General features: G+C 33.0%; 1 protein-coding gene across 1 annotated transcript in view; it reads left to right on the forward strand.

Moving 5' to 3' along the window:
* The window catches only part of Kiaa2026 (KIAA2026 ortholog), an 84,414-nt gene that overhangs the window by 15,898 nt on the left and 55,898 nt on the right, over positions 1-12,618 (forward strand). The window contains exons 2-3 of the mRNA XM_033757735.1: positions 5,035-5,235; positions 8,710-8,751. Coding sequence (XP_033613626.1) covers positions 5,035-5,235; positions 8,710-8,751 — 243 coding nt within the window. The remainder of the gene's footprint in view (positions 1-5,034; positions 5,236-8,709; positions 8,752-12,618) is intronic.

Genomic DNA, 12,618 nt, shown 5'->3' on the forward strand with positions numbered 1-12,618 from the left:
ACAAGACAAGGATGTCTGCTGTTACCAACATAGCACTTGAAGCACTAGCCAGAGAAATCAAGTAAGAGAAAGAAATAGAAGGGGAACATATAGGAAAGGAAGAACTCAAATTATGTTTATTGGCAGATGGCATGATGCTTTATATAGAAGATCCAACGTCACTAAAATCTTAGCATTAATAACCAACTTCAGCAATGTAGCAGGGATACAAGATCAACACACAAAAGTCGTTAGCATTTGGATATACTAATAATGAACTCAATGAGAAGGAAATTATGAACACTACTATTCATAGTAGCTTCAAGAAAAATGAAAAGCCCTAGGACTTAACCTAACCAAGGCAGTGAAAGACCTCTACAAAGAAAACTGTAGTACTTTGAAAAAGATTAGAGAGGACATCAGAAAGTGGAAAGATGTTCCCTGCTCCTGGATAGGCAGAACCAATATTATCAAAATGGCCATACTCCCAAAACTGTTACACAGATTTAATGCAGTCTCAATCAAAGTACCAACAGCACATTTTACAGAACTAAGGAAAACAATCCTAAAATTTAAATGGAACCAAAAGAGTCTCAGAATAGCAAAGGTGATTTGGGGCAACAAGAACAAAGCAGGAGGCCTTGCAACACCTGACTTCAAGCTATACTGCAAAGCAGTAGTGGTAAAAATGGTATGGTGCCGGAACAAAAATAGATGTGTGAATCAGTGGAACAGAACTGAGATCATAGAAACCTCACCAGACACATTCAACTCTGATATTTGGCGAACGGGCCAAAAGCATATGTTAAAGGAAAGGCAGCCTGTTCAACAAGTGGTACTGGGAAAACTGGTTTTGTTTTTATTTCTGAGTTTTAAAATATAATATTGTAGTTTTCTTTTTATTTGTATCTTTGCCTCACTAAATTTTAAGATTTCCTTGTACATCTTTGTATCTCTGGAACTGTCCCTTAAAGTACAAAGGGGTCCAGTAGACATTGTTCAATTGAATGGAGACAGTATACCCTCCCTAAAGGAAGTGAATACAGTGTTCAAAAGCATAATGGAAGATCATATTGTTAATATATAAGACAGGCAGAGTTCATTATATTTAGTGTGTATTTACAATGCTTATTATTTGATAGATTCTCTAGGAGAATTCAAAGATGAATATAGAAAGATAGTAGTGAATAAATTAGTGTGGAGGTTATCCCAGGCAGTAAGAATAGCATAGTGAGGACTGGAAATCAGCTCAGTGGAACAGCACCCTGCCTGGCAAGCCTGAGGCCCTGAGTTCAATTCCTAGTAAAAAAGAATAGCATAGCAAAAAGTGCAAAGGGAACAAAACCATTGTATGTACTAGGAAATGTCCAGTAGTTTAGTTTGGCTAATGTATAGTTGTATATAGAAGAGTAGTGACAAGGTTTTCAGCATCTCTTACTTTGACTTCCAAGTTAAAAGGATGCCATTTGACTTTCTTCCTTAGATTTGGTGAAGTATTATATATTGAAATATGTTGGTATTAAATTAGTTTTATTTTTCAGAAATCCTAATGTTAGAAAAAAGAGAAAAATTACTTTATTTTGATATGGTAGATTTATATCAGTAAATAACAGGTTGGACTCATTTGTTTTCTTTATTTAAATTGAATAATTTCAGGCTTCTTCTAGTTCTCAGGGAAAATCTATGTTAAGCATATAATTTTACCAGTTTGTTACTGCCTCTATCAAATTCTTCTGAACTACCAAGTTATTTTTAAATGGCTTTATCTATTATCTATTTATCTATTATCTTTATCTATTGAATGCTTATAAGAATACAGTCTTAACTAACATATAAATGGAAGATATTTGGAGATAATAAAATATGGCAGTATTTCAGAGTATTCTACATAATATTAAACAAGTCAGAGGACTATTTATATTCTTCAGTTTATCTAAATTTGTGATTATGGTGCTATTGCAAGTACATTAGTGATTTCATCTACTTATTCTGAGATAGAGAATTGTTATGAGAAATGTTAGAAATGTTATGAGAATGATAGAGAAATGTTATGTTTCCCGTTTTTTAATAAATTGCTATGCGGGCTGGGGATTTAGCTCAGTGGTTCCGCTGCCTACCTTGCAAGCATAAGGACCCGAGTTCGATCCCTGGTACCAAAAAAAACAAAACAAACTGCTATGTTGTGTGTATTTTATTGCTTAGAGGTGTATCTGTAGGGTAAATTCCTTGAGACAGGATGAATTAAATGAGAGGCAGGCACAGTATCACTGAGCTAAATCCCCCAGAACTATGAGTCAAATGATATGTTCATATTAAACCTAACTCACAATTGCCAAATTGACTTTGAAAAAGACCTCCAGTTTATATACCCTTTAATGTATAATAACTTTTCCATTATGCCCTTCCTAACACTGATAGAATTCTTTTAATTTTTCTATATTGATAAGAAACAGCATAGTTAGTTGAGTTTTAAAAATTATAAATGATGGATATCAAGTTTAGAAATTTTTATTGAGTTTATTGGTACTTTTTAGGTATATAATACATATACATTCATCATTGGGATCTTCTACCTTTACATGATGTATCTTGGTTCTTACTTAATTTTTCCCTATTTCCCTGCCCTCCTTTCACTCCTCCACCCTTCTCTTTACAAAGACTTTGTTTCCATTTTCTCCTTTATTCATATTTTTTATTTTCCCTTCTTTCCCTTCCCCTACCCTTCCCACTTCCCCTACTCCTTTAGCCCTTTTCTTCCTATTTCACATTATCAGTTATGCAACTTTAACCTTATATACACTTTTAATTTTTCACACCAGAGAAGCTGTTCAGTATAAGAGATGTTTCTTATTAGGCTTTGTTCTGAAAAAGTTGTATTTTGAAAAGTAACTTACAACTTAGTCTTACCTACTTTTTTTTTTTTTTTGAGAACCAGGGATTGAACTAGGGACCTTGCACTTGTGAGGCAGGCGGTAGAACCACTGAGCAAAATCCCCAGCCCTGTCTTGTCTACTTTTAAGACTGAAGTTGAAGGATACATGTAATTTCTGATTTATCACATAACAGCCTAGCCATGTGACTTGTTCACTTCAACTTTCCTTATTCTTGTACTCTTCATTCACTGGTTATTATCCTTAGTTCTGTAGGTACCCAGTGACCTCTGAAATGGTATAATTTTTTAATGTATTGTTGTTCAGTAAAGCTTTTCTATTAATAGTGATGAAGAAGTAACTAAAATGACAGAGCAAATTAGGTCACCTGGTAAGAACAAGATACTAAAATGAACTTGAGTACATCTATTCAGTGTCTCTTATATCTAGTCAGCTGGTTTCCTTGGGCCTACAGTTCCTACTCCCAGCCCAATTATCCATCATTTAATTATATGTGATTATGCACTGAAGAATTACATCCTGAAATAGTATGCTAGATAAGCCCACTTCCTCAGTACTATTAGAAAACCAGTTTGAGGTTCTTAACCTAGTTATAGCTGAATTAGTTGTAGTGTTATATATAACCTTACAACAAGCTGTAGCCTTATAACACAAAAAGCGTAATATTGCTGTATTTCAGTAGAAAGCTATTTATGGGACCTAGAAGGCAGTGAGTATAAGATTGTTATGCATTTATTCTAATTTAGAGTCATAAATTAATATGGGAGTAGTCAAAGAAGGGAAAGGTTTTTAAGAGTTTGTATTTTAGGGATGGGGATTTAGCTCATTGGTTCCGCTGCCTGCCTCACAAGTACAAGGACCTGAGTTCGATCCCTGGTACCAAAAAAACCCCAAAAAACAAAACAAAAAAAACCCCAAATACAAAAAGAACAAAAGAGTTCGTATTTAAGTGAACCTTTAGCCAATAAGAAAGTAGGGAAATATGAGTCAACATTTAATTAATATAAATTCTTATATAATATGTTAATTGCTTTCTTCGAGTACTGACTCAATTTTGTCATTGTAGAAACAACATGTATAAAATCTTCAGAGATAGGTATATTTTGTAAAGGTAGAAGAACAGATGTTTTCCCTGACTTTTTTATAATTAATTTTCATATAATAGATAACAAATTCGTAAGTTAGTACTTGACTAGCTGTTAAACTTTTCAAGGTAAATGTAATATTTATTTTTGTAGTGTTTTTTATCAGTTATTTGAAATTTATCGGGGGACTCATGGATAATAAAGCCAATTGTTAAGGATATGATTTTGATAATTTTTTGAAGATTTAGATTAGCATCTCATTGTATTAATAAGAACAAAGAGTAAAGAGACATTTGTGTATGACTGAAAAGAAAGTCCAGATTTCCAGATTCTTTTTTTTTTGGTACTGGGGATTGAACTCGGGTCCCTGCGCTTGTGAGGCAGGAGCAGAACCACTCAGCCAAATCCCTAGTCCTATAGATTCTTTTTACAATTTAGACAGAAGGTTTCCAAATTTGAACCTACAGTTATATATTTTAGCGTTCTGTTTGTTTATAATTTCCTCAAAGTGTTTATATATCATAAATTTCCCCCATAATGTTTTTGTGTTATTGTACATTTTCTTATATCAATAATAGGTAGTATAAAATATATCACAAACAATAACTTCTATTGAAGAAATGGTGGTTTCTTTTTTGTTGTTATTTATTTATTTATTTTTGGTTTTTTGAGACAGAGCCTCACCATGTAGTTCACTCTTGTCTTGAACTGTCTATGTAGCCAAGGCTGGTCTCAAACTCACAGTGATCCTCCTGCCTCAACCTCTCAAGTGCTGGGATTATAAGTGTGTTCCACCAGGCCCAGTTGGGAAAGAAATGATACTTTCAACCTTAATTTTAATGTTTCATTTTTTCTTTAAATGTAAAGAAGCTGGTCATGCAGACTGATTTCATTACAAGAATAGAACAAGTTAGAAATTATGTGAGGAAGTTAAAAATCTGGAGCATGGCTAAGTAAGGTTTAACTGGTCATTTTTTTATGCACTTAGCAAGAGGTGTTCATCTTAAGATGCTGGTGAAAAGGGTTTATTTCTTAACTTGTTTCTTATGACCTTGTGAATTGACTTATTCTTCTCTAAGGCACTTGAGAGAAAAGACAACGATAGCAGTTACATCTAGAGGCTATTATGGATTGGAGGATGAGAAGGGAACTGCATGTACTTCAACAAGGCGTCGGTCAACACCTCGAAGTTTGGCAGGCTTGACAAGCGGAGTTTTTGAGTCTGTAATGGTTCAAGTTTTGAGACAGGAAGAACAGCTGAGAGCAAAAGAAGAAAAAAGGTAATTGTTTAAAAAAAAACAAAATTAAGTTTCATGATGTTCAAGTTTCCAGGAATTACTTTTCAAAGAGTATTTGTATAACTTTTATGTGCCCATGTCAAGTTTCAAGGGCCCATTTTAGTATTCCAAAATGCATTGTTACTCAAGTGTGAATTCATAATGAAATATTACAGTGCAATTTGTTTAAAAATATAGTTTTAAACTTTCAGTCTAATTATCTTCAAACTATACTAAGCTAATTCTTATAAAAGTTTTCAGGAAAAAAGGAGTATGCTTTCTGGATTTTTAGAAATATTCTCGAGGGGATTTAGCTCACTGGTGCCGCTGCCTTCCTCAACAAGTGCAAGGTCCCGAGTTCTATCCCTGGTACCGAAAAAAAAAAAATTCTCAAGGAAATTTTAAAATACAGTAATATTATATAGATTCATCATAGTTTTAAAATAGAATCACAGACTTTTGAAAATAGAAATTCTAGAGATTATGTAGTTAAAGAAGGACACATAAATTGCTCTCTGTCAATAACTCCATTGTGTTAGTTTCTGCATAATGGTGCTTATTTTGGGCTCAACAGGAAAGTGTGTTGTATGACATTAGTGGTATCTTCCAGAGTCTGGAAGCTAAGAGTGACAAGACTAACATGACATTTTACATACCACAAAAGGAAATTAGAGTCCAGAGAAGTAAATGAAATTCAAGTTTCTATACTTGACTGGTGAATTTTTATAACAAATGAAATCTCAAACTATGTTAGAAATGATTGCTGATGTAATCAGGACTTGCTAATGCTAAAGGAATTTATAATATCGGTTACTCTTCTTTTAGTAAAAATATAACTTGCTTTGATATTTGTCAGATTAAAACTCAGACTTGAGACTTTCTTAGTCATCCTTTATATAGCAGTGATTAATTTAGGAATCCACTTTAAAATACTTTTCTTTCCTTGAACAGAGCTCTGCTATGGGTAAGAAAAGCTTATATAAAGCAGTAAAAATTAACAACACTATAATAGATGGAATAGGGAGAATTGCAAAAAAGGAAAATTCATAGGAAGAAGCTATACTAGTTTAACACTGCAATACTGGTCACTAGAAAATAGGGAGAAGTGGGATTGTTTTGTGAACAATTAACAAGACTTTTATACAAGGAGACAAGATTCTTTGATACAAGGAGAATGAAGGAAGAAACAAAACTGAGAAAGTGATAATAGTAATAGTAACAAAAAGATAAAGAATGGTTAATTTTTTTTTTTTTTTTGGTACTGGGGATCAAATTTGGGTCTTTGTGCTTGTGAGGCAGGTGGTGGCACCACTGAGCTAAACCCTGGGCCAGGTTAACATTTTTTTGAGAATGAGTGTTTTTTGGGTTTAGCGCTAAACATCTTATAGGTATTCAGTATTTATCCTGCGGCACAGAGAGATTAAGTAATTTCCCCAAGGTCAGGTAGTTTCTGAGTTGGAAATTCTGGCTATACAGCTTGTACTTCTAAGTAGGACACTATCCTTGTGATGTGTAAAACAGGGAGTACAGCAAAGAAAGTAAAGCTGTAAGATGTGAGTCCAAATGGGAGAAAGAGCAATTTGAATAAGTGGTTTGTGGTAGTGATGGAAAAGTTTAACAAACCAAGTAGGAATGGCTAGTGAGAAGCTAGAAATATGACTAAATCTTTTTTCTCCAAATCTTAACATGTATTTTTGTGCACCCTGACATCAAATAAACATAAAGGAATAATCCATGGAAAAAAAATCCTCTATTAAATGTGTCTTAGCAACTATAATAATTTAATGGAGTAATATGAATCAAGGTATCTTTGGGGTGTAATGTTAACTTTTGGGGGATGGCACTGGGTATTGAACCCAGGGTGTTTGCAGTGAGCTACATTCCTAGCTCCCTCTTTTCTTTTTAAATTATACAATATTTTAAACATGAAGCAAAAAATAAAGACTCTGAGGGGAGGGAGCTGGGAGTAAATGCAGGGGAAGATATGATCAAGATTTAAATGTACCAATTCTCTTTGATGAATGGATTTATTATGCATCTCAAACATTACTGATAAAAAGAAGGGGAGAAAAAAATAAATAAGATTATAATAAGACTTATATGCCCGCAACCCAGCAATTTTTAAAGAAATTAAAGTTCCTTGTACTTTTTCACCTGTCTTAGAAGAAACCATTATCCTGACTTTTTCATTCCTGTGCATTTTATTTTTGAATTATAAGAAGTATTTATATATTCAGGACACAAGTCATTTGTCAGAGATAAAACCATTACAAGTACTTTCTCCCAGTCCATAGCCTGCCTTTTTTATTTTCAGTTCAAAGCCTAGAAGTTTTTATTAAAAATTTTTTTTTATTTGTTTAGTACTGAGGACTGAATCCAGGGCTCTGAACATGCTAGGCAAGGAGTCTACTACTGAGCTGTATTCCTTTATCAAGTTTTTACCTTTGAAGTTCAGCTTAGCAATATTTAAAATACTTTATGCTTATTATAACCTATATAAGAAATATTAGCTTACCTAAGGTTATGTGAATCTTTTTCCAAAGGTTTCTAAGTGTTACAGTTTTATATCTGTTATCTATTTGAAGTTAGATTTTATGTGTGCTATGGAGTAAGGATAAAAGATTATTTTTATCATATGGATAGCAGATTGTTCCAGTATCATTTATTGGGGGGGACATTATTCTTTCACCGCTGAGTTGCCTTTGCATCTTTGTTGAAAAACAATCTAACATATATTTGTTAGTCTTTCTGGACTCTGTAATGTTCCATTTATTCAGGTCTATTTTACTATTTTGATTTTATTACTATGTATAGTGTTATAAGTCTTCCAACTGTGTTTTTTTTTTTTGAAATTTGCTTTGTTATATTAGGATATTCACATTTCCATGTAATATTAGAATCAAATTGTAAATTTCTTCAGGAAAAAATTAAGCCTGAGAGAATTTTGATTAAGATTTTCTAGATGGGGCCGGGGATTTAGCTCAGTGGCACCTACCTTGCAAGCACAAGGTCCTAAGTTCAGTTTCCAGTACAAAAAAAAAAAAGATTGCATGGATGTTATCACTTAATTTCTGAGTAATTGTATTTAATTTCCATCAATAATGTTTAGTATTTTTCAGTGTAAACAATTTTCATTATTTGACTTTTACCTATATATTTCATGCTTTTGATGCAATAGAAAATCACTTCAGATTTTAATTTGTAATTATTTATTGCTTATATATACAAATACAGTTTTTAATCTATTTCTTCGCCTAGTTTTGTCAGATTTTGCTTTAATTTCAAATTCTACAGTTAGAGACATACATAAGATTCATATGGGGTTGTTTTTTTTTTTTTTTTTTCATGGATTGGCCTTTTCCCTGTGCTAAATATCCTTTTTTAATCCCTAGTTGTATTTTTTACATTTTAAAATATTGTCACTTATGGTGGCCTACACCAACTTTGTACTTTGTTTTTTCTTCTCCCACTTTTTAGTACTCATGGTCTGGGGCTGGATTCCATCATCTTCCCCAAGAGGTACAGTTTATGAGGAACAGCAGTGAAAGCAGCAGCCCTTGAGTAATAACTTCAGGTGGTGCACATAGATGGCAGCATCGCACTTCAACTGTGTCATGACGGCACCTGAGCTAAGACGATATGTACACGATAGCATTACCTAATTTTCTTCCATATCCAAGATTGAGCCATTTGGTGCTAACTTTGGGCTTCTGGACAAGTTCTGTGTATTACTAGTTTTTACTTTGACATCTGAAAGCCTGAGGAAGTTAATCTTACCCTGTTATATGTTCTTAGTGTCTCCGTCTGATGAATAGTTTCCATGTTACTGGTATATAGTAACCAAAGGTTGCTTATCAATGGAATAGGCAAAAAGAAATCTGAAAATTTTTCATATACTCCAACTTCCCTTTTCATTTTGTTCTCGTACTTGGTACTTCTTAATGTAAGTTGAACATCCCTGATTCAGAAATCCAAACTTCAGAATACTCCAAATTTTGAAACATATTGAGCTCTGACATGACACACAGATGGAAAATTTATGTGATACAATTTGTACTCAAAATTTGCAAACCTAATGGATTGCACTTAGAACATAGGCACACTAAAAATAAAGTATAAAAAAATACCTTCATTGTATGTAAACTATGTATGAAACAAATAAATCTCATGTTTAAACTGAGGCCTTATCCCCAGTAATATTATTATATTCCTAAATCCACCGCACTTTTTTTTACCTTTTTGATAATATTTACTTATTTTTTTCTTTTTGAAATAAAAAAATTAAATTTTATTTTATCCTATTCCTTCCCTCAAGGACCTTCTCTATGTACAAAAGCTTTGTTTTCATTTTTACTTTGTCCCTTCCTTTCTTCCTCCCTCCTCTCCTCCCTTGTTTCCCTTCCCTTTGAATGCTTTCTTCCCATATTCCAACTTCTATTATACATTTCAATCCTTGTTTCAGTCTCACACCAGAGAATGCGGTATTTAAACATATGTGTGTCTGACACTTAAGAGTATGTTCTCACTCAGGAGGCTGAGGTAGGAGGATCGCTGTGAGTTCGAGACCAGCCTGGGCTACATAGTGAGTTCCAGGTCAGTCTCACTACATAGTGAGACCCTGTCTCAAAAAAAAAGTATGTTCTCAAGGTCCATCCATTTATCTATAAATATCTGAAGTTGATCCTTTTTATGGTAGAGTAGTACTCCATTGTATAAAGAAACCACATCTTCTTCATCTACTTGTCAGCTGATGGGCATTTGGGCTGTTTCCAAGATTTAGCTATTACAAACTGTGCTGCTATAAACATGGGTGTGCATGTATTGCTGTGGTATGATGCTTTTAATCCTTTTAGGAAGAGTCCAAGAAGAGGTATAGCTGGATCTAATGGAACCTCTAGTTTTAGTTTTTTGAGAAATCACACTGATTTCCACAGTGGTTACACCAGTCTACACTCCCACCAACAGTGGAGAAGGGTTCCTTTTTCTCCAAAGCCCTTGCAGCATTTGTTATTGGTTGATTTCTTAAAAGCAGCCATTCTTTCTGGAGTGAGATGGAATCTCAGCATTGTTTTCATTTGCATTTTATGGATGACTAGTGATGTTGAGCATTTTTTCATACATTTATTTACTGTTTCTAATTCTTCATCAGAGAAGTGTCATCATTTTAGATGCCCAGTTTTATATTGGTTCTTTAAATTTGATGGGGGGCTCTGATTTTGTTGTGTTCTTATATATATTCTAGATAATAGTCCTTTATATGAATAGCTGGTAATAAATTTTTCTCACTTTATGGGTTGTCTGGTCACACTGTTGGTGGTTTCTCTTGCTGTGCAAAAGCTTTTTAATAAAATTGATATCTCAGTTGTTAATTTTTAGCAGAATTTCTTGTGTGGTCTGGGTTTTGTTCATGAAGTCTTTGCCTACTCCTGTGTCCTCAAGGATTCTATCTATTATCTCTTCCAGCAGATTTAGTGCTTCTGTTTTAATAATTAAGTAGATCTTTGATCCATTTCAGTTTTAGGTTAGTGTGGTGAAAGATATGGGTCAAGTTTCAATTTTTGGTATGTAGAAAGCCAGTTTTCCCAGCACCATTTATTAAAGAGGTTATCTTTTTTCCAGTGAAAGTGTTTGGCTCCTTTGTCAAAGATAAGGTGTTTGAGTATGTCTGGAGTTGTTTCTGCATCCTCTAGTCTGTTCCATTGAGGCTCAGGTCTGTTCTTTTGCCAGTGCCATGCTTTTTTGTCACAGTAGCTTTGTAGTATAATTTAAAGTGAAGGATTGTGATACCCCTGCTTTGCCTTTGTTGCCCAGAATTGCCTTGGCTATTCTAGGTCTCTTCTGGTTCCAAATGAATTTTAGGATTTTTTTTTTTCTAGTTTTGTGAGATATGCTGTTGGGATTTTGATTGGAATTGCATTGAGTCTGTAAAACAATTTTGGAAGTATGACCATTTTCACTGTAATAGTTTTTCCTATCCAAGAACAAGAGATATATTTCCATTTTCTGATATCCTCTTCAGTCACCTTTTTTAATTATAGTTTTCTGTGTAAAGGTCTTTTACTTCCTTTGTTATATTGATTCCTAGGTATTCCATTTTTTTATATACTATGGTGAAAGGGATTATTTCTCTGATTTTTCTCTGTGAGTCTGTTATTTGTGTATGGGAGGCATATTGACTTTTCAGCCAACACACATCTTGTCCCAAACATTTTAGATAATGATATTCAACATATTATCTCATTCCCTTTGGGAACAATAAGATGTTATATATTCTGGTTTAAAAATAGAAATCTGCCATAAATACTATTATATTTTAACTTGTGTGTGCAGTCAGCAAGAGAGAATTTCCAGACTTAGAGTGTGAAATATTTTTCTAGTCAGTAAATGATTTTACAGTGAGTTTATACTCAGGATTAATGATGACAAGATTGACCAAAATCAGTTTTCTCTATTAAACAAGCCTACTTTTTTGATGGTTAATAGTTTAACATATACAGAATTCTACAACAGACTTAAAAAAAAACTCAATTAAATTACAGTTTTATGGGAAATAATTCAACAACCTTGTGTATAGTTTAACAACAAAATTTCAAGGAAGAAATTCTTATCTTCTCAATATAGAAAGTGTAGAGAAACTTAGTTTCATGTACAGTATCTAATTCTTACAAACAAGATTTTTAAATTACCTTGCTAATGTTCTTTTGTTTATGAAAAAGTGATTAAGAATTGTTTTATTTTGCAGGCTGACAATACTGTTCAGCTTTTAATAAGACAGCACTCTTATTCCAATTCAACTTTTAGCCTATGAGTAAAATCTTCTACTTTAATGTAGAATTATTTCTTCTGGTAATTATTTACACATTTCTAAATGAATACTGTGTCATTATTTATTGATTTTTTTCTTTTCATTCTAGCATTATCTATTTATTAATCTCCATCTGTGGGAAATGAAGATTTAGTCATAATTATTTCCCCTGATAAAAATTTTGCATGCTTTATTTCTCTTCTAAGTTTTGATCTCTTCTGCTTCATCCATTTTAAGTATTATTGTTGACTAATAATTCAGCTTTGTCACATTTTTTTTCTCACTAGGCAATATTACTATTTTTTATTAATGTTTATTTATATTTACCCACATGATTATTCCCAGTCCTTCTTGAATCTTAAAATTTCTTTCAGTGATCATTTTTTCTTCTTTAAGTATATACTACAGGAGTATTTTTCTCTCTTTTAATTTGGCTAGTTTCTTTCACTGTATTTAAGTTCAGTAATCTTTTCTTCTGCTCTGTCTACTCAGTTATTAACCCTATTCATTGTTTTTATATCAAATATTGTTGCTTTATCTGTAAATTTTTTTTTTTTTTTTTTTTGTTTGGAGTTCAAACT

This window comes from Fukomys damarensis, unplaced genomic scaffold (assembly GCF_012274545.1).
Source record: "Fukomys damarensis isolate Sample0158 unplaced genomic scaffold, DMR_v1.0_HiC HiC_scaffold_31, whole genome shotgun sequence".
Lineage (NCBI taxonomy): Eukaryota > Metazoa > Chordata > Mammalia > Rodentia > Bathyergidae > Fukomys > Fukomys damarensis.